The sequence below is a fragment of the Ovis aries genome, chromosome 13 (assembly GCF_016772045.2).
Source record: "Ovis aries strain OAR_USU_Benz2616 breed Rambouillet chromosome 13, ARS-UI_Ramb_v3.0, whole genome shotgun sequence".
NCBI classification, from domain to species: domain Eukaryota; kingdom Metazoa; phylum Chordata; class Mammalia; order Artiodactyla; family Bovidae; genus Ovis; species Ovis aries.
This window is the reverse complement of record NC_056066.1, coordinates 46,262,513-46,283,520: the sequence shown is the minus strand read 5'-3', so window position 1 is coordinate 46,283,520 and position 21,008 is coordinate 46,262,513. Positions and strand designations below refer to the sequence as shown.

At 43.8% G+C, this 21,008-nt stretch overlaps 1 protein-coding gene across 8 annotated transcripts in view; it reads right to left on the bottom strand.

Annotated features, from left to right (window-relative positions):
• DIP2C (disco interacting protein 2 homolog C) overlaps nucleotides 1-21,008 on the bottom strand; it is a 308,773-nt gene that overhangs the window by 138,916 nt on the left and 148,849 nt on the right. For 5 of the 8 annotated variants that reach the window (XM_027976813.3, XM_027976814.3, XM_042229724.2 and 2 more), the window contains exons 2-3: nucleotides 7,612-7,683; nucleotides 5,914-6,081 (exon numbers count right to left, since the gene is read on the bottom strand). In XM_027976813.3, coding sequence (XP_027832614.1) covers nucleotides 5,914-6,081; nucleotides 7,612-7,683 — 240 coding nt within the window. The remainder of the gene's footprint in view (nucleotides 1-5,913; nucleotides 6,082-7,611; nucleotides 7,684-21,008) is intronic. The other 3 variants (XM_027976815.3, XM_012188680.5, XM_060397584.1) reach the window with 1 other exon arrangement.

The window sequence follows — 21,008 nt, the reverse complement described above, 5'->3', positions numbered from 1 at the left end:
TGCATGGATCCTCACTTTAGGCATGTTAAGAGTCCAGAAAAGGCAACAACTGTCTGGCTGTCTGCCTGCAGCTGAGTGCTGCCCCTGGCTCACGGAAGGAACTCAGGAAGCACTGTCGAACCAGTAAGTAAAACATTTAAGCCTCATGCAGAGGGCTGCAACATGTCAATTCACACACAAGTCAGTGAGTTTTTGTTCCATCTAGAATCACAATGGGACTCTAAATAAAACTCTTCATCAGAGGGGGGAGAGCAGAGATGCATGCGAGGAAAAGAGGCAACAAAAGGACAGCAGAGAGAGTAAACCACAGCTGTCCATGCCTCGGAGTGTGCACCCTCCTGAACTTCCGTTTATGCATGTGGCACATCCCCAGCCCATTCTCAGACCCCCCATCCTTCACGGCTCCTTTCTTCCCACTGCATCTGGAGTGCAGCACTGAACAGCAGGGAGCCTGCACTTTATTCTCAAGGTTAAAAGTGCGCTGCCCTGACCCTTCACAGTCAGATGCCACCTGCTGCTCCAGGCACCCTCTCCACCCTCAGGGCCACTGCAGCCATGAACGTCAGTCTCTCTTCAATCCAACCTGGCTGCGCCTGGTTCATGCCTCTGCACCCTGTGGACCCCAGAGCCGAGGCCCAGGCTCCTTCCCTGACTGCCAGCCTCTCTCCACCTCATGCTCCTCATGAGCCACCTCCCACTCCTGCCTCCAAGTTCCTGTCACAGAGAAACAGTTGCTGTTCCCAAGTTCTTGACCGGCTTATCACCACTCACTCCTCCACATGCTTTTTCCTCCGCAGAGCTGAAAACTTTGTTTGAGCTCAAGGGTTAGAAAGCAGAGAAATAAGCTTTTTTAAAAAATTAGAATGTCAGTTACTTTCAACATACGTTTAAGAAAGGTTCCCTGAAACTAACTTAATAATGTAAAACAACTATACTTAATTTTAAAAGGCTCCTCAAAGAAAACCTTAACAGCACAGTTCTGGCACCTAAACAATCCACCAATTCCAGATTGTTAAACAAATGCAGTCCTCTTATTAACACTATGGAAAACCAGACACTAGAAATCACAGTAATCCTAAGAACAACCTAAGAATAAGGCGTACGGGGGCTGGTCCATTCACCATGACACAACGGTGCACTACAGGCCAGAAAACCTGCAGTATAGACACCATATAGTTGCTCAGAATATTAAATGTTCTAGAAAAAGTCAGTATTTCTAAATTCAGATAGTAAGAGAAAAACACTAAAATAACACCTTGGTTTACAACAGTTTTTCATGAAGGACATGTAAAACAAAACAAAGATCTTGCTCCAAATTCTGGTCTTATTTCAACTGCAGACAAATCACTGAACCTCTGAACCTCGGTTCCCACACGTGTTGGGGTGCAGACATGGACACGGTAATAAAGAGTGACTGTTACTCCCAGGACCCTCAAAGTGACTCAAGGCTCTCCGCTCCCCACCTACAGCGTTCATGGATCTCAGTGTCCTGCGACCTCACTGGGCACGCCAAGGGCTCTCACTTAAGTGAAAATATGCACTAGATAGTTGGTAAAATTGCCAAGGATCTTTCCATATTTGTACACTGGCAAGTTTTGAATCCTCCCATTCTCTTCTAGCACATAATTATACTTTGCTTCCCACAACAGAGTGAAGTGAAAGTTGCTCAGTTGTGTCTGACTCACGATCCCATGGACTGTACATACAGTCCATGGAATTCTCCAGGCCAGAATACTGGAGTAGATAGCCTTTCCCTTCTCCAGGGGATCTTCCCAACCCAGGGATTGAACCCAGGTCTCCCACATTGCAGGCGGATACTTTACCAGCTGAGCCACCAGCAAAGCCCAAGAATACTGGAATTTATTTCTAAAACAAGTGCAATCAAGGACTTTGCCAGAAAATAAACAGCACAACTATAGTACAGGCAAGAAATTTACTCCTTTCATTTCATACTGACTCAAGTCAGAACAGCACAAAACAGACAGAAGCTTCACCATCACCACAGAAACATCTCCCCAACCATCGGGCCTAATTTTTACATTGTTGTCACCATTGAGTCTACTTTACCCTCGACCAGCATAAAGCCCTGCCATAAATCAGTATAAATTTGCTAACCATTTTCCTACTCATGTTTAATTTGCACAGGGACTCATGCCTGAAAGGTGCTTCCCTGATAGCTCAGTTGGTAAAAAATCCACCTGCAACGCAGGAGACCCCAGTTCAATTCCTGGGTCAGGAAGATCCACTGGAGAAGGGATAGGCTACCCACTGCAGTATTCTTGGGCTTCTCTTGTGGCTCAGCTGGTAAAGAATTCTCTTGCAATGTGGGCAACCTGGGTTCGATCCCTGGGTTGGGAAGATCCCCTGGAGAAGGGAAAGGCTACCCACTCCAGTATTCTGGCCTGGAGAATTCCATGGACTGTATAGTACATGGGGTCACAGAGAGTTGGACACAACTAAGTGACTTTCACTTTCATGACTGGAAGAGTGTAGACGACCTGGACCCATAAGGGTTCATGAGAGCCCCTACTCACTGTGCTGAGCTTGTGTCTCATCCCCACATCCTAGCACTTGGCTTCACTCAGCAGTGAGGCAACTTTGGAGGCAACAAGAGTATGTCTTCAAGACCGTGGCTTCAAGTTTCATTTTCTTTATAGACTGTCCATAAAAAATCCATATGAGCCTGGTCCAGGGGATAACTCCACTCTCAACTGTCCCCTGCCCTCCCTTCCATGGAGGATCGGTTGTTCCTCAGTAACTACTGGTGTCTGGGGGAGGACCCTGACTGGTTCAAAGGCATCAAAAAGAACAAGAAAACCATCCATCCATCCGTCCAGTCAGCAGCTGTGTGTGATAAAATAAGAATATGCTTTAGACAACTTAGGGCACCAAGTTGTGTATCAAGATCATGACCACAGCTTACCTAGGATACAAGTCATTACCTCTAGTGATGAAAGTTCCTTTCCTGGAGCAACTCAGTCTGGAAAGAATTCATGCTAAGCCACACGCCATCCCGATTTAACTATTCATATTTCTCCTGTTATTTAACCTTGCACGCTACATCTCATCCATCATGAACAGGTGGCATGGCCCAGGAAGGCCCCCAGGATCAGCCCTGGGTCCCTACAAAGCAGGTCAGAGGGGCAGTTCACTGCTGTGCCCAGGGAGGTAAGGCTGCACTCGGGGGACAGGACTCTCCAGCAGGATAAAAATAGACCAATGGTGCACCAGGTACCAGAGCAGCGCAGCAGGTGTGAAAACAGATCTGACACCGGGGCAGTGCAGTTGTGAACACGAAGCAGCAGAACCAATCAGGCACACAGTGCCGGGAAGCTGCACTTCCTGTAGCATATGAAACACAATGGCCTGTCCTAACCCCAGGGAGCAGGGAAGGAGTCCTTGTTGAAGTGACACTTACACTGAGCTTTAAGAGGTGCGCAGGTACAGGCAGAGGACACAGCATGTGCTGACAGTGTGACATGGGATGCAGGCTGGGGAGCTGGAGGGAGGCCAGGCAGCTGTGTGTGAAGCCCTTTGGTGCAGACAAGTCTGCACTCCCAGTGGGGCCATCCTTCTCCAGTGGAGCAAGGACGGACGATAAACTCACCCTCACCCTAACCTAGAGAGGTTCCTCTCTGAGGAGGCTGTCCACGTGGACCCCAAGGCAGAATCTCAGAGACCAGGAGGGAAACAGACCTGCCCTCTGATCCCTGCAGCCAAACTCACCAAGGTTTTCACAACAATGCATTCACAGTAAGTCCCTCTAACAAAGCACAAGCTACCTGCTGCTGGAGGAAAGGCAAGCTGGGCCTGGAGAAGACTGGATTCACATTAAGTCATCCGCTGCTCAGAAACACTGGATGCCAATCATGGAGAAAGTAATACCCAGCCAATACACACATCATGACAACAGAGGGACTACATCTGGTTAAGGAAGATTTCATTCTTCACGGTAATGATGGAATTGTACTACTTCACGTCACCATGACCTTGCCATGAAAGCAGTGAAGACTCACTTATAGACGCTGACACCATGTTATTAGATATCCCTGAACAGAGTTGTAGAGAGTGGATTCTGTCTTCTAATTTTACAAATTTTAGCAGGTTCAGAGACTAACAAAAGAATACATAGCTGAAAAACTCCAAGAGCATTAGTACCAAATAATTTCTCCTGAATAATATTTTCTCTTTGATGATGACTTTTAATATATTCTGACCCATTACTTGATTAAACACGTAATTTTTTTTTCTTTCCAGCTCTGGACCCTTTCCCTCATCTAGTTTTAGGTGAGCACTCAACACCATGCTCCCTGAAGTCAATATACCTTTGACTGGGTTCCCCGGTCACTCACTTCTGGGAAGAAAACCAGGGAAAACCTGCTTCCCCAGCACTCTTCCCTGGGATGGGGTAACGCACAGGAGCTTAGACCCAGGGTGCATCTCTTGCTCAAAGCTGCGTAAGCCATCCTAATCCACAATCATGTGTCCCAAACAAATTCCCCATATTTGGGACCTTTGAAATATCCCGCAGATCCCAAAGATCTTTGAAATATCTTTAGAGTACTTTCTAGAGAAGTCTTTTTCTCTGATAAATAAAAATAACCTAAAAAAAGGAAAAAAGGTAAAGTTCATCAAAACACAAACTCCCTTTAGAAAAGTGCAAAGCAGGATAAGGGTAACTGAAAAGGAAAACAAAATGTTTCTCATGAAGATCCTACACCAAAAGTGTCATTTCTAAGGCTGACCTAGTCAAGAAAGAACCCTCTGATGCAGAGCCGCGCACTCTCCTTACTGCTCCCCAAAGGCAGTTGTGTACAGAGAGTGACTGTTCACCCAGGGCAACTTCTCAGCATACAAATCAGCATAAGAACTGCACAACTATCTGGGCATCCAGCTTCCTGACCCCAGCATGCCCCGTGAACCTGCCTTCTCCTTCCCGGCTGGGGATGGTAGGGCAGGAGGCCCACGGACCAGCATTCCCCAGCAGCGCTCTCAGCCTCATGCGTCCATAGGAGCGGGAGGCAAACAGAAACTGTGATGGGGCCTAGCAGCTAAGGCCCAAGTCTGCCACCTGCCCATCAATGCTCCACTTTTGCTCACAAGGACATGACTCATGCCTGTTAGCAAGCTGGCCTGGAGAAGACAGCAGAGGCACAGAGGGGAGACCAGGCTGTGTGTTCTCGTCTAAGATCCTGGGGATCAACTGTGGCACACAGCTTATTATCTGTACATGATTCTCAATGTCTTTTATTTGAGTTTATGCTTATTCCTTATTGTACTAAAAGGTGCACTGAACTCATCTTTCTGAGCTTCCTATATTCAAAATATTGTTCACTTAAAAATAATTTTGACCTCTGAATAGAATCATCATCACTCTGTGATGAACCAGTTCAATTTTTCAATTTCAAAACTGTAACTACCCTCTGGAGATAGGAATATAATGGAGCTATGGACCTCACTTCCTGAAACAGATCTCAAGGGCCAGGGTACACTAGAGCTCATCCTCACCCAAGTCTCTGACTATGAGACAAAGGTCAGTGAAGATCAACAATTTTAAGAAAAAACTGTATGATCCGTCATGGATTCTTCTTTCCTAAGTGTTTTTTAAGTGGTGCTCCAGCTGCGAAAATATGGTTGCAAAAACTGAGTATTATATTTTAATAAAAAACACTCAGACCTGGGCCCTGAATCAGCAGGATAATCAGGGCCCAGGGCCTGTGACAAGCTCTGTGCCTGAGGAGCTCTGAAGCCTCGGTAAGTTGAATGAGCTGAAATGGAGGACGGGGCTGAGAAACATGACCTCCTAGGTTCCCCCAAGGCTGAGCCCTACACTTCTGTTTAGAATGGCATCAGGCAGAAAGTCCACTGCAAACGTGCCCTGCCGTGGGATCTCTCTCAGTTAAGTGCGCTCACCGAAACGAAAGTAAAACAGTGGCCGGTTTCCTGCGGTGCTGGCCGCCCGCTCTCTGACCGCGGCGTCTCGGATGTCACACACCCCGATGTTGCCAGCCTGCAGCATTCTTCTCGGGGCTCCTTCACTGTGCTGCAGTCTACACCGGACCACGGCAGCTCCATTCGCTGCTGTAACAAGTTGAAAAAAAACTAATTAATTCAAACTTTAGTTTTTTTTAAATTTGTTACAGCGCCGAGCAGAGCTGCCGACCCCATGCAGAACAGCACAAAAAACACCAAGGGGACCACGTCACACAGGGCCACCCTCAGCGCCCAGCAATGCGGGTCAGCCTCGTCCTGGGACTGTAGAGGCTCCATCTCCCAGAGCCGTCTCCTGGGAATACACAGAACTGCTTCTGTTTCACTTTTGTTTGGTAAGGCACAGAAAATAAAATCTAGCAACACAAGGACCTACCGCCTCCCCACCAGCCTTCCTCCAAAACCACGAAGGGCCACCTGCAGATAGGAAGTCATCCCAGCAGTTCTGCTGGAGGATGAGAAGGAAAGCGGGGAGACCACACCTAGTTGTCTGCCCCCGTGTGTTCTCTAAAGCTCTCACACACGGGGTCAGCCAGACAACACACTGCTCTTCCATCCACAGCACATAGCTCCTTCCTTTTACAGACCAGACAGCAAGAAAACCCAGGTCGCCAGCTAAGGCAGCCCTGCACAGCCAGCCAATCGTTACATTAACTTTCTTAAGCTCCAAGGAAAGAAAGAAACCACACAAAATCAAACAAGGCTAAAAAAGCAGCATACTCAACACAAATGTCCTAGAAGGTGAGCTCCAGATGAGGACATACCCCCTCGCCCCCAACACTGGAGGCCATGTCACAGCCCAGGGAGCCAAAAGGCCTGCACATGTGGAGCTGAAGCTCTTCTAGCTAGAACATCTCAGCATGGCTTTACATCTGCGCCAACAGTGAACACTGCAGAGTCCATTTCTGCTGCTATCCTACCTCCTGGAGGACTTGTGTTAGCATTAAGCCCTTCCTGATGCCCAGAAAATTCTCAAGAATTGCCCTCAGAACAGAGGTGTTAACACCTGCAGCCCAGGGTCTCCCTCCTTTCCCTGAAATGTACAGAACCAGCTCAAGTGTAGAATCCTATGTACTTGCATGTGTGAAAACCACAGAATTAAACAGAACTTGTACTTGGTTGAGAATTCATAATGCAGACAATCATGTTTCAAAAAACAACTAACCAACCTTTACGATTTCAAAATCCCAGGCAGGATGTTACATCATTTTCTCAATTTGCCTCCCCCAACCCACACCAATGAAGTTAACAAAAACTGTTGAGTAACTTAAACTATTATCAATAATTTTAACTAAGCCAAAATTCATGTTTAAACCATAAACGTTCTTATAGTTTTTTATGATTAGAATATTTTAAAGTAATCAAACATATTATTTTCCTCTGTGGATGAATACCTATTACAATTATCTGGCACCTTCACAGAAAATTCCTATGTGTCTTCTGAATTCACAAAATATACTGCAGTCACACAAGGAGTTGTGTGGGGTTGGTGCCACCTCAAGGGCCTGATCCGCATGCAGTCTGGGGACTGGGGGAGGACTGGTGTTCAGCTGTTCTCTCAGGAGTTGCAGTTAACTCTTAAAACTGGACACCTTGTGCTACTCAGCAAGGTTTACATACTCGGAGGCTGGGGCAGGTAGGCTCCAATCAATTTTGATCTCTTCTTTTCATATCCTTTCTGTGTGATGTCACCTGTAAGAGAAGGAAAGGGAAGTTCAGAATGCTTTCACTGGTAGAGCTGAGCACTCAACTAAGAAGACACAGTCATGCATGTAGGTGTCTTCTGTTTCCTTATAATTTAAGAAGAAAGCACTTTACATCATTCACCTTGACTTTTCTTCTGCTTGCAAACATTCATTTAAGTTACATAAAACCCTTTACAGCACATGCACACACTGGTCTCCAGCCCCTTCTCACAAGGTTTTGGCTCTGATGGAGTCCAGAATTAAGAGTATTGCAATCTTATTCACATCTGCAGGGCAGGAAACCTCCCTGATCTACACAGTGCTCACTAACTTAATCAACAACGGATTCTGCAGGTGTCTACCCCAGTGAGAGCTGGCCAAAACCACCAATAATGAGCATCTTCCTTCGTTAAGGAGATTTTTTTTTTTTTTTTACTTATCAGACATGTCAGTTCCAAGGACTATACACTGGGGCAGTTCTGAAAATAAGTGTCTAAAGTCAAAAAAAGGTAGATAAAAACAAGGAGGACATATGACCTATGGAATCCAAAATATATGAATAAGATGTTTACAATTAAAACAGGAATTAAATTGCTAAAGCCAGAGATTCAAGGATCGTTCATTGCTAGGTTGCCAAGTACCTGGGACAGATAACCTTTATGACATGCAACAGCCTTTCCCAATTGCAATCTCGGACATACCCCAAATGCTGATTTGTGCCACTGAATTTTTCTGAAACTCTTAATTTTTCCCCTAATATTCTGACCAAACCATTATTCCTAAATCAGCTAAATATTAAAGTTTTAACAAAAATACAGCAAACAAATGAAAAGTTGTTGTGAGTCACACACAAGTTGCTAAGCCTGCTTTTCCTGGTGGTGAGGCTTGCTACGTCCAATCAATCCAGAGGCACCCTGGGCCAAGAACCGCCTGGGCCACCACTGTTCCCAGCAGTCCACTCCAGCCCACAGAACTCATGACTAGTCTATGTATACAGAGCTGTAAACAATACAGATATAGGAAGAAATATCCCCCATTGACTATTGAGCATTTTTGATGCTAAAACAAACTGACCATTCTTTGAAGACAATAAACCTATAAGAATGCTAGTTTCTGTGCTAACTGTGCTGCTGCTCAGCATTTTATAAATTCAAAACCAGCTCGCTCCCTCCCGCAGAGGGAATGCCCAGAGGAATATGTTAAGCACGTGGCAGGGGACAGAGCACTTGCGTGAAGGTGTGTTGGTGGGAAAATCACATACCAGCCTGCCAGAAGGTCACCTGAGCATGGCAGGTACCTATTCTTTACCTGGTGTTTCCCTCAGTCCCTCCCTTCCCAGTCAATCTCACAGGTGCTCTGCACAGTCCTGCCATCGAGTCCTAGTCTGGTGAACTAGCCCCTTCTGGCTTGTTCTTCACCCAAAGTTCAGCTCAGTTGTGAGGAGGAGATCAAGACAGCAGAGTAGGAAGATGTAGAGCTCACCTCCCACCATGAAAATTCTAAAACATATCTCCACGTGGAGCAATTCTCACTGAAAACTAACCAGAGACTGGCAAAAAGACTGCAGTAGAACTGAGGCTGTAAGATCAATCCACATGGAACAGGGTAGGAAGGCAAAAGAAGTGATCAGGTCAGGACCTGTATACCAGGGCACAGCTGCGTGGAACGGGAAGGTCACAGGGACGGAGCTCTGCCCTGAGGAGCAGACAGTCCAGCCACAGATCGGTGCGCTGGTCCTGGGGTCTGACGAGCACCCTGGCTGGCTGGAGGGCCTGCGGACTAGCAGGAGGGCTGTGGGAAGCCTGGGCTCCATGGTGAGCAGCACAGCTGGCTTGACCCCAAGCATGGCTGGTCTAGCCATGAAGGTTGCTCTAGCCACTGCCCATTTTTCACAGCCTGAGCCCAGTCCCGCCTGCTTCTCAATGGGGAGAGGGTCTGGCTGTGAGACTCAGAGCGGCACAGACCCGAAGCAGTGACTGAGCAGGGTAGTGGCCCCACTGCTGGTGCTTACACAGGTGGTAAGTCAGCCCAACCTCTGTCTGGGGCTGAAACCCTCAACGCTGCTGAGAGCCCACACAGGCACCTCTTGATTCAGCATTGCTGGGTGAGGGGCCTGGTGCCGGGATGGGGGAAACATACACTTAAAGGGAACAGAGTGGGCTCAGACTTAACCCTCAGGGCTTCTGCGCCAGGAGCCTGGGACCCTGCCCACTCCACAGGGTGGTGGAGTCACCAAGCAGAGGGGAGCAGGGGGGAAGGCCAGCTTACATGAGGCTCCAGGCCTCACCCTTCCACCTCCAGCCCCTCCTGCTACCAAGGCCAGAGCTGCCAGCACACCCTGGGAAGACAGCACTTGTGCTCACAAGTAATGAAGCAAAAATAAACAGTTTAACAGATAAAGAATTCAAAGCATTAGCAATAAGAATCCTAACTAAACTTGGGAAAGAAACACATGAACACAGTGAGAATTTTAACAAGGAACTAGAAAAAAAAAATTTTTTTTTTAAAGAATCAGTCAGAACTGAAGAATACAGTAAGTGAAATGAAAAACACAATAGAAGGAAAGAAAAGCAGATTAGGTGATACAGAGGAACATGTAATGATCTGGAAGACAGAACAATGGAAATCACACATTATAAGAATAGCAAAAAGAAAGGCAAATTTAAAAATGAGAACAGTTTAAATGGCCTCTGGGACAACATCAAGCATATTGACCACCATACTATAGAGGTTCCAGAAGAAGAGACAGAGAAGAGGGTAAAATATGTATCTGATGAAATTATGGCTGGAAACTTCCCAAAACTGAAAAAGGAAATATATACAGGAAGACGAAAAATGAAGGGTTCCATCCCAAATGAGATGAACTCAGAGACCCACACCAAGACATGTCATAATCAAAAGGGCAAAAGTTACAGATAAAGAGGATTCCAAAAGCAGCAAGAGGAAAACAAGGAGTTACATTCAAGGGAACCCCCATAAGGCTATCAGCTGATTTTTCAGCAGAAACTCTGCAGGCCAGAAGGGAGTAGGATGATACATATCAAGTGCTGAAAGGTAAAAACTCTTGCAACCTACAATATTCTACCCAGCAAGATTATCATTCAGAATCGAATAAAATATTAAAAAAAAACAACTTCTCAGAGAAGCAAAAACTCAAAAGAGTTCATCAATACTGAACCTACCCTAAAAAAAATGTTAAAGGATCTTCTCTTGGTGGAAGAAAAAAGGCTACACAAAAAGGATCTGTAGGAAAGAGAAAAATCCCACTAGTAAAGGCAGACACATACTTGATCCTCAGCCACTTAAACAAGCTAGGAGAAAGATTCAAAGTTCAGCTCAAGTTCTAAAAATTCCCCAGATGAATGTTTAAGTACATGGTGGGTGGGAGGGAGGAGAGGGGCAGAGGTCCCCTCCCTTGAAGCCAACCTTAGAAGTCACCTTAGAGGACACTGACTCTTCACCCTCACTCTGGAAAGCTCCAGCTGCTAAAGATCTTGGCCCAAAGCAAAACAGGCACTTTTCGGCATGAAGCCACAGCTCTTCTTTAAAGGGGAGATGTTAAGGTTGGCCTCACAGAGGCCTCCACACAGGTTCCTAATCCCACAGACTCAGAAAGCTAGGTGGGAGGCGGAGTCAGGACTTCCACACAGGTGTTCTATTTTAGCTCCATTACTACGTGCTGGCATGAAGCAGTCAGCTCAGAGAACCTGCAGACACGACTTGGGAATTCCAGGGTGCTATCATCTCTCCAAACCAAGCAGAGGGAAAGGGAAACACTATTTACTGAATGACTTCCACAAGCCATGAATTTTGTCTAAATCACAGGTTGGCTAACTACAAATCCAGCCTGTGAGTTGTTTCTGGAAATAAAATTTTACCAGCACACAGTCATGCTCCCTGGTAAGCACCACAACACACATTGTGCAGCCTGCAAAGCCAGAAGTATAAACTACTGAGCCCCCTCCTACATGTCCTAAGTAATCTCTTTTAATCCTTATAACCACTGATTTTACAGGTAAGCAGTCAAGGTGCAAACTGTATTTGTTTCTCGCCCAGGGCCTCAAATCGAAAAAGAAAAGAACCTTTGTCTAACTCCAAAACTTTTCCCATAGAAACCACACCTGGAGTTTTCACTCAAGCCTCCCTATGTGACCACTGGTCAGCATTCTCACTACCTGATGTCCTGCCCAGTTCTCCACCTGACTAGAAACCCTCACACCCCACTGCCTGTTTCCATGCCCCCATCCCTGCCCTGTCTCACTAATACCCCAGGCCACACGGAATTCTGCACAAGTCTCATGAGGCTTCGGATGGCTGCTCACAGTGTTTTTGTGTGGGTTTTTTTTTTTTTGGTAACACATACAAGTGGCTTACCTTCCAAGCCACGCTGTGACACCTTCATGGGTCAGTGTCCTAAAGAACCAAGTGTGACCCCACTGTTCTACAGACCAGGACTATGTGTTGATGGAGTTAGTCACAAATGAGCTGAAGACACCAACATACAGAGGGACTTCAAATCGTGACTGGATAGACACTGCATTCAAAATCAGGGCAAATGGCTGGTGATTACTTAACTGTTTAGTGGCCACATCGAGAAAGGCAGGGAAATCGAGGATTACTCCATCATTCAAGTGTGTGAGACACCAGCCTGGCTCACTGTCACACAATGGATCTAGCGTCTGCAACAAGGGCAGGTTCCTCAGGTGCCCGGACCCTGGCATCAGAGCTGACACGTCCTCACTGCATTTCCTTTTTCACACACAAAGTTCAGTTATTTTTTAACTCTGGGGCTACTTCAGCATCTGGTAGACAGAGGTCCATCAGATTATTTATGTCAAAGTTACTACAAGTTTATATACATAGAGGGATCTTGTGTTCAAACAATGAGGATCTTGGGAAAATACAGTAAGATAGGTAGGTGGCTAGAGATGGAAGAGAGAAATTGGAAGCCTAGATGGCTGAGAGAAGGAAGCAAGATGGGTTAAAGAAGGTTCTAGGAAAGACTGATGCTGGCCAGCTTTACACACAACTAAACCCACCTAGAGCAGCTCCTTGGTTTCTGCCTGAGGTTGACCTACCTACAATCAAGGCCATGATGTCACCATGGAAACACAAAATGTTTCTCTACACTTTACGTCCACTTAAGCTAAAGGATTAGTTGGCTATTCCTCCCCTCTTCTCCTCCCTCTCGATCTGTAATGAGCACACACTCTTCAGGGTGAAACTTGCAAACTCAAGGCAGAAACACTACAAGAGGAACCGTGCTCCACACCACATTTCTAAGCAAGACGTTGTTAAAACCTATCAATCTCCAAAGACTGTTTCATGGTTTATGGCAGGTTCATTAGTATTCTTTCAACCTGGAAGTTAAAAGAACACTGTATCAAGGAAACGTGCAGATCACTTCCACACGCTGCATCTACAACATTTTGCTCCTTGAAAAGGAGCATTTAGCTGCTGATGTTGAAGGACACAGGCTGCAGGATGCCTTGCTTGAGAATTTTCCATACAAAATCCTAAAGAGCTATTTTCTATGTTTTGATACTCAAGATACCCATTTAACTCTTTCATTTCAGAAATAAGATATAGGACAGAAAAGTAAATGCAGAAATCATCTGTAACCTCAGTGAAGAGAAAATAAAAGTAGTTTTTTGAGACAGTTTCTATTAATACTTTATCAAAAGTTATTTATATTACTATTCCTGGACAAAGGAGTTCCATAAAATTGAGAATTTCAACAAGTAGAAATTAAAGTTCTCATATGTGTTCTGTAACAAAGAAAAGAGAGATTTACAGTCAAGTCAAAAGTCTCAACTGAAAATGCAAGTCAAGTGAAGCCCCCAACATGTGGTGGAATCTCACTGACTCAGAAATCATTCTCCTTCCCAGTCTTTTTCCTATTTATACTGTAGTCAAGAGTTTTCAGGCAAACCCTGAGTATTAGGAAAATGAAGGAAAAACTGGCCCAGGAAATGCAAGGAGGGAAACGACACTGCAGCTCCTTTCTTCTTCCGTCCTGGCTTCATTCTGGCACAGTCAGACTCAGGGGAATCTGTGGAGCCCTGCGGGCCTCTGTTCAGAACGGGGAAACCTGCAGAGCCAGCAGCGCCCCCAGGAGGGTAGTATGTGAGCCACCACATGGCTGGGTCAGCATCAGGGAAACAGATCAGCCTAACAGGGACGGTTTCCATTCTTGGTGTCAGGAGTTTATTTTATTATTTAATGCTGGAACGAATGCTTTATTTAACAAAGCAATCATTTCCATGTTTGGAATTTTATGGCTGTCAGGAACCTTCAGAATGCCTCTCTCCTAAGCCAATGGCTTTATAAGGCTTAGGGAGCACCCTTGACAGCCTTCTCCCTCGCGCCTAGCTGGTGAAGGCAGCGTCTATCATCTTTTCCGCATAGATTCTGTTGTCCTGGCAAGAACCCACCTGTCCAGGGGAGGAGAAGCAGGCAGACCAGGGACCTCTCCTCACCTTAAACATAAACTGGGGGGTCCGCACATCAACTAATTTCTCTGGGTCTCATCTTTCTCAGTAACAAAATATCGGTAAATAACACCTATTACCTTCCACCGTAGTTGAAAAGATCGAATACACAGAAAGTGAAATGTCTCAGAAAGCACGGAGTAGGGAAGAAAACACAGTTTAAAGACCCAGCACATACTTGTGTGGCATCTATCACAAGGGCAAACTTGTGAGGGATACACCAGGCTTTCAGGCGCAGCTCCTGCTCCAGCTGCACAGGAAGAATTCCAAGCTCAGCAGGCAGGCGGCAGGGCAAGCCAAGAGCGTGATGGCGCCGGGGGAGCCAGATGGAAGATAGCAGATAACGGAGCTATCAGAAACCCTGAGGAAACTCTTAAGCCCAACCTCTTAGGCATCCGTGCACTTCTCTTTCACCCCTGCCACCGTCACCAAATCCCAGATGCTATCAGCTCTCCCTGCATCGCCTACACAGCCGCTCACAGCTCCGGATCTCAGTCCTCTGCACCCGCAGCCAGACTGACTTCCCACTTAAGAGGGTGGTGAGACTGCATAACCTCATCCTTGTAGCATGGAGGAGGCTGTTCACGGCTCTCAGGATTGAGGGTAAACCCATCAGCCGGGCCTTCATGTCCTTCCAGAGCCTGGGCCCATGTCTCACAATATGGTATCACTTCACAGTTCATTATGTTTTCCTTTGTTACTATAATATATGTACTGCTGGAGTTATCATTCATCTTTCTCAGGTTTATGTTGTATTTTCTATGTAAAACTTAGAAATTGGAGTTTCATAAAACATCCTTTAAATAAGGCTGTTGTTCAGTCGCTAAGTCATGTCTGGCTCTGTGACCCATGGACTGTAGCCTACCTACCAGGCTTGAATATAATCTCTAGGATTATAAAATCACCAGGACTTATCCAAATACTCAGTATAATGGAAAAAATTCTCAAGAACTACATATTAACATTGCTCAGATTTTCATGTTTATGTCAAAAACCAAAAAGTTTCTCAAAACATTTAGTAAATGCATGACCAGAGAAAATAATATGTATTTTAAAAATGCACTATGTTGAAATCATAACTCTAGCCAGTAATGCCTAGATGCTATCACTTAACTCTCACACTTGTCAAGTGTCAGACACTCTGACAAGTGTCAGAAGTCGGGAGGGGGCGTGCACGTCAGCAAACACAGGGGCCTCTTCTCTTTCTCTTGCAGAGTCTTCCACAGAGCAGAAGTTTTCATCTTGATGAATCCAATTTACCCACTCTTCATTTTAGGGATTGTGCTTTTAGTTTCAATCTAAGAATGCTTTGCTTCACCATCAGACTTAAAGATTTCTTTTTTGCTAGACATTTTGTCGTTTTACATTTTACACTGAGATCTATGAGACTTAAGTCAATGTTTGTACAAGGTGTGGGATTCAGGTCTAGATTATCATTATTATTATTGGTCTATGGATGTCCAATTGCTCCAACGTGATTTATGGGAAAGATCATCCCTTCACCACCACTGAATTCGTTTTGCTTCTTGGTCAAAAATTGGGCATTTTGTATAGGTCTGAGTCCCCCATCCCATTCCACTGCACTGTGGGTCTAACACACACTGTTGACAACTGTGGCTACTCAGGAAGACTTAGCACTGAAAAGAATGATTCTCCTACTTTACTCTTCTTTGTCAAAGTTGTTTGGGCTGTTTGAGGGCCTTTCCCTCTCCACATAAATTCTAGGAAATGTCTGTGGTAGCTACCACAAACTTTGCTAAGCAAACTGCTTTGATAGGAGTTCTCTTAAATTCATGTATCAGTTTAGGGAGAACTACATCTTTACACACTGCATCATCTGATCCGTGAACAAGGTATTTAACTCTCTGATCTCTTTCACCAGCATTCTGTGATTTTCATCATCCTGACCCTCTGATAAAGCACATTTCAATATGTCCTGGGCCCCAGGGACATATGACATATGACACAGGGATGCACGATTCTATCCCCTGCGGCCTGTGGTGTCTATTCCACCAGCAGGGGCCCAGGCAGCTTCAGGAAGCCCAAGATGCTGGCCAGCATGTCAAAAGGCAAGGTGATGTAGGTCTGGCTTTCCTCTTTGAAATGAGGAGCCACCACAGCCCTCTGCTTCTTCTACCAAAGAGGATAAAACATCGCACTCTGATCTTCTGGAAATCCAGGATCTGAAGAGCACACTACTACTGCCCAATGCTGAATGAGCTCTGAAATGACTATAAAATACAACTTTCACTTGGCCTTTATTGAATTAGCTTCATACTCATTCCTAAGCTTTACCTCAAAATTCCCAAATGCGATGGAAGTGACCCTGACTTTCATTTTTGCATTCATTTACTCATTCATCGAGATCCTACCATGTGCCAGAAACAGATACAGTCCCTAAACACTGCTGAAAGAAAGACTAAATAACAGTTATACTCTCACTTTTAAAACATGCTTAAAGGTATATATAAAGGGCTGCCTAAATTAATGAGTCCAGAAACTGTCTTAAACAAACTGCCCCATCTGGACAAGTAACAGGAATAAAATGGAGACAAAGATTTTATTAGAAACAGTAAAATGAATGAATATTATTTCCCTTAGTTTTGCAAGATGCAGAATATTTAGGATTTTTATATTATTTTATCTTCAAATTATATGAATGTGAATATATAAATATATCTTTAAATATTTCTATACATAAGACATGTAGTAAGCTAGTTATTTTGAGCTAGTTTGTATAATGGTTACTTCTTTTTGTAAGACTAATGAGCTGCAGGAAACACTCCAACAAAAGCTCTGAGGCTTCTTGTGCACAAAATCACTTTCAAGATCAAAATCACCCTGAACTATCGGGAGTAACACATCTGGACAACCTTGGCACATAATGTGTATGATAAAGTTTTGATGAATCCACTACCTAAATAATAATAACCATGACAGTATAAAACTTCTAACTTACAGAAATGTTTTCTAAACATTTTGCCCAACTTTGATCAAGTGGCAATTCTTAATAATATAGTTATTCAAAAGGTAAATAAGGAAGCATAATGTATACAATCCTCTACCCACTGATGTGTCATTGGAGGAGGCACTATAAACAATGATCCGTGCCCTAGAGTTGCAATCAACCATCTGCTGGATATTCAAGTACATGTGTATTTAGAGGTAATCTTTATAAAATAACATGCATATTCTAATATGTGAACCATACAGTCCAAGAATAAGGAAAAAATCTTTCATTTAAAATAAGAAAATGATGAGTAATCAAAGTCTGAATCAACTGCAAAGATAATGTGAAAATGTGCTAATGTGGCAAACTAGCTTAGAGAGAAAGCAATTCAGACTAGCCACGAGTCAGGGCAGAAACGCACAGGTGAAACAGCGACGACCTAACTCAGTGTGCGAGCACAGTGCCAAGGATGCACAGCTGTGTTCACACCTCTGCAGTAACTCTTCTGTCCCTTACATGCCCAGCATGCTTCCAGTCCTTGGCACTTAAATTCAAATTCCCACTTGGTAATACCTTTCACATCATCACATGCCACACATCAACCAACTCCCTGATAAGCTCAGCTACTGTCATTCTCTGGTCGGAGCATGGAATGTGAAAATGTTACAGAGCCAATACAGGAAATAAGACTGGGTGAACTTTAATCTTGATCACTAGTTAAAATGAGATTTGGAGAACACCTACAACTGCCATAACTCCTCAAAGGAAAGCAAAAAATATATTCAGCTCAACAAAAATGAAAACCAGACTTTGTAGAACATTGCCAACACAGTGATACAGACATGTACCTTTAATGCCACAGGTGCCCATCTGGAAAGAGGAAAGGTCTCAAGTCAACAATCTAAACCTCTACCTTAAGAAAAATAGAAAAAGCAAAATAAACCCAAAATGAGTGGAAAAAATAAGAGCAGAAATGAAAGAAACTGAAAACAGGAAAAAAAAAATCAGTCAAACCAAAACCTACAAGGAAAATCCCAAAGAATCTACAAAATCAACTCCTAGAACCAATAACTGACTTTCTCAAGATCACAACATACAAAGTCAAACCATATTAATATATAGTAGCAATGGATATTTGGAATTAAAATTTAAAAAACAATCTCATTTACAATAGTTATGTAAATGAGACATGCTGCTAAGTCGCTTTAGTCGTGTCTGACTCTGTGAGACCCCACAGACGGCAGCCCACCAGGTTCCCCCGTCCCTGGGATTTTCCAGAAAGAACACTGGAGTGGGTTGCCATTTCCTTCTCCAATGCATGAAAGTGAAAAGTGAAAGTGAAGTCCCTGAGTCGTGTCAGACTCTTAGCAACCCCATGGACTGTGGCCCACCAGGCTCTTCCATCCATGGGATTTTCCAGGCAAGAGTGCTGGAGTGGGGTGTCACTGCCTTCTCCAAAATGAGACATGCTAAGTTGCTTCAGTGGTGTCCAACTCTGTGCAACCCCATCAACGGCAGCCCACTAGGCTCCCCCGTCCCTGGGATTCTCCAGGCAAGAACACTGGAGTGGGTTGCCATTTCCTTCTCCAATGGATGAAAGTGAAAAGTGAAAGTGGAGCCGCTCAGTTGTGTCTGACTCTTAGCGACCCCATGGACTGCAGCCCACCAGGCTCCTCTGTCCATGGGATTTTCCAGGCAAGAGTACTAGAGTGGGGTGCCACTGCCTTCTCCAAAATGAGACATACTTAGGTACAAATCTAATAAAACATGCAAGACCTATACAGGATCTGTAGGATCAAAAGGATCTGCATGCTGAGAACTACAAAATGCTGATGAAAGAAATCAAAGAAGAATCCTTGTAAACAGCGACTGATATACACACACTACTATATGTAAAATAGGTAACTTATAAGAACTTGCTGTACAGTACAGGGAACTCTACTCAGTATTTTGTAATAACCTATATGGGAAAAGAATCTAAAAAAGAATGGATATATGTATAACTGATTCACTTTGCTGTACAGTAGAAACAACACTGTAAATCAATTATACTCTAATAAAAAATTTTTTAAAGAAGCATGCCAGAACTTTAAAGAAGTTGCCAGAAGGAAATGGCAACCCACTCCAGTATTCTTGCCTGGAGAATCGCACGGACGGAGGAGCTTGGTGGGCTACAGTCCACAGGTTGCAAAGAGTCGGACACGACTGAGTGGAATAAAAAACTCAACATAATGAAGATGCCGATTCTCCCCAATTAATGTACAGGTTTAACACAATTCCAATTAAAATCTTAGTGAGATTTTTTTTTGGTAGATACAGATAAGCTAATTGTAAAAGTTATATGAAATGGCAAAGGAACGAGAATAGGTTTTGATAAAGGAGAATAAAGTTGGAGATATCACCCTGCTTGATTTTAAGATAATCAAAAAGTTATAATAATCAAAACAATATGGTGAAGATACAGATGAACACGGTCCAGAAATAGATTCCCACAAATATGGCTGATTTTGACAAAGGCACAAAACAAATTTAATAGAGAAAGGACAGCCTTTTACACATGGTGCTGGAATAACTGGCCATCTATTTGAGGGGAAAAAAACACACAAACCCATCCTCAATCAACCCTTACATATCCTATAAAAATTAACTCGAGATGCATGACAGCTCTAAATGCAAAACATAAAACTAAAAACTTTTACAGGAAAACATAGGGGAAATCCTCGATTTGGGGTACACAAAGAATTTTAGACATGACACTAAAAGCATGAGTTGTAAAAGAAAAAATAAGGTGGACTTCATAAAAGTTTTAAAGTTTTTTTCTGAAAAAAAGGCACTCAAGAGAATGGAACCTCAGCCAGTGACTGTGAGAAAATATCTTCACACCATGTATTTAACATGTAAATAACATTCTAACTTAAAATCTGGCAAAGACTCAGACATTTCAATAAAGTAGATGAACAGCTTGCAAAGAGCACAATAAAATTCATAGAACTGGACAGTCAATTTTACTATTAATATATGCTAATTTTAAAAACAAAGTAAAACTACTTTACTATTAGAGAGAAAGAGAATTTGTATCAGGGGCTCCAAGGCATCTATTTTACAAATTATTAGAAATCCATGAAAGGATCACTTGCCGCAAGTGACACTTTAACCCAGGAGGAGACAGTGAGCACGTGAGGAGATGATGGCTTATGCACAAGATGAAAGAGAAAAATAAATTTCAGTAATATTCAGAAATGTATTTGACCCAGCTCTTAACCTGATGTTACCCAGAAAACTGTCTTAGGTCCTGGTGAACCGCTGTACAGAAAATTAGGTAGTATTTTTTAACATATTTTAAATTCCTTTTAAGAAGAATGTTTGTTCTTCTCCCTATGGTTTTCATGAAGATTCTCTATATATCATATAAGAATAGCAGCAGTCATGAAAGACTCCATCTAAATCCACTGTAGGGACTTTCCCTCCATCGCCCCAACATTCTGATTTCAATTCCAACTCAGAAGGCACATTCTCTTCCTGATTACTTCACCCAATAATGAAACTCCAGTTCCCTAATGACACTCAGAATGAAAAAGTCAACTCCTTTCGACTTCTGGATAACAGACAAAAGCATTTTGAGAACTGAGAGACAATTACATAGAAAGACCTCAACCCCTTTGTCCGCTGGTGTCTGCAAATGCCCTCACTCCCAAGTCTTCAACCCCAATGCCTGCCAGTGCAGAGTTACAAAGAGCAACAGAGAATATTTATCCTCAGGACCCCATACTGTATTAAGTCACTGTCAAATCACCACTGGACAGAAATCTGTTCAAATGCTCTGTGGAAAATAAAAGCCATCTCAGATAGATACATGAAGAAACCAATTCTGAGGAGGAGGATCTCCCCCCC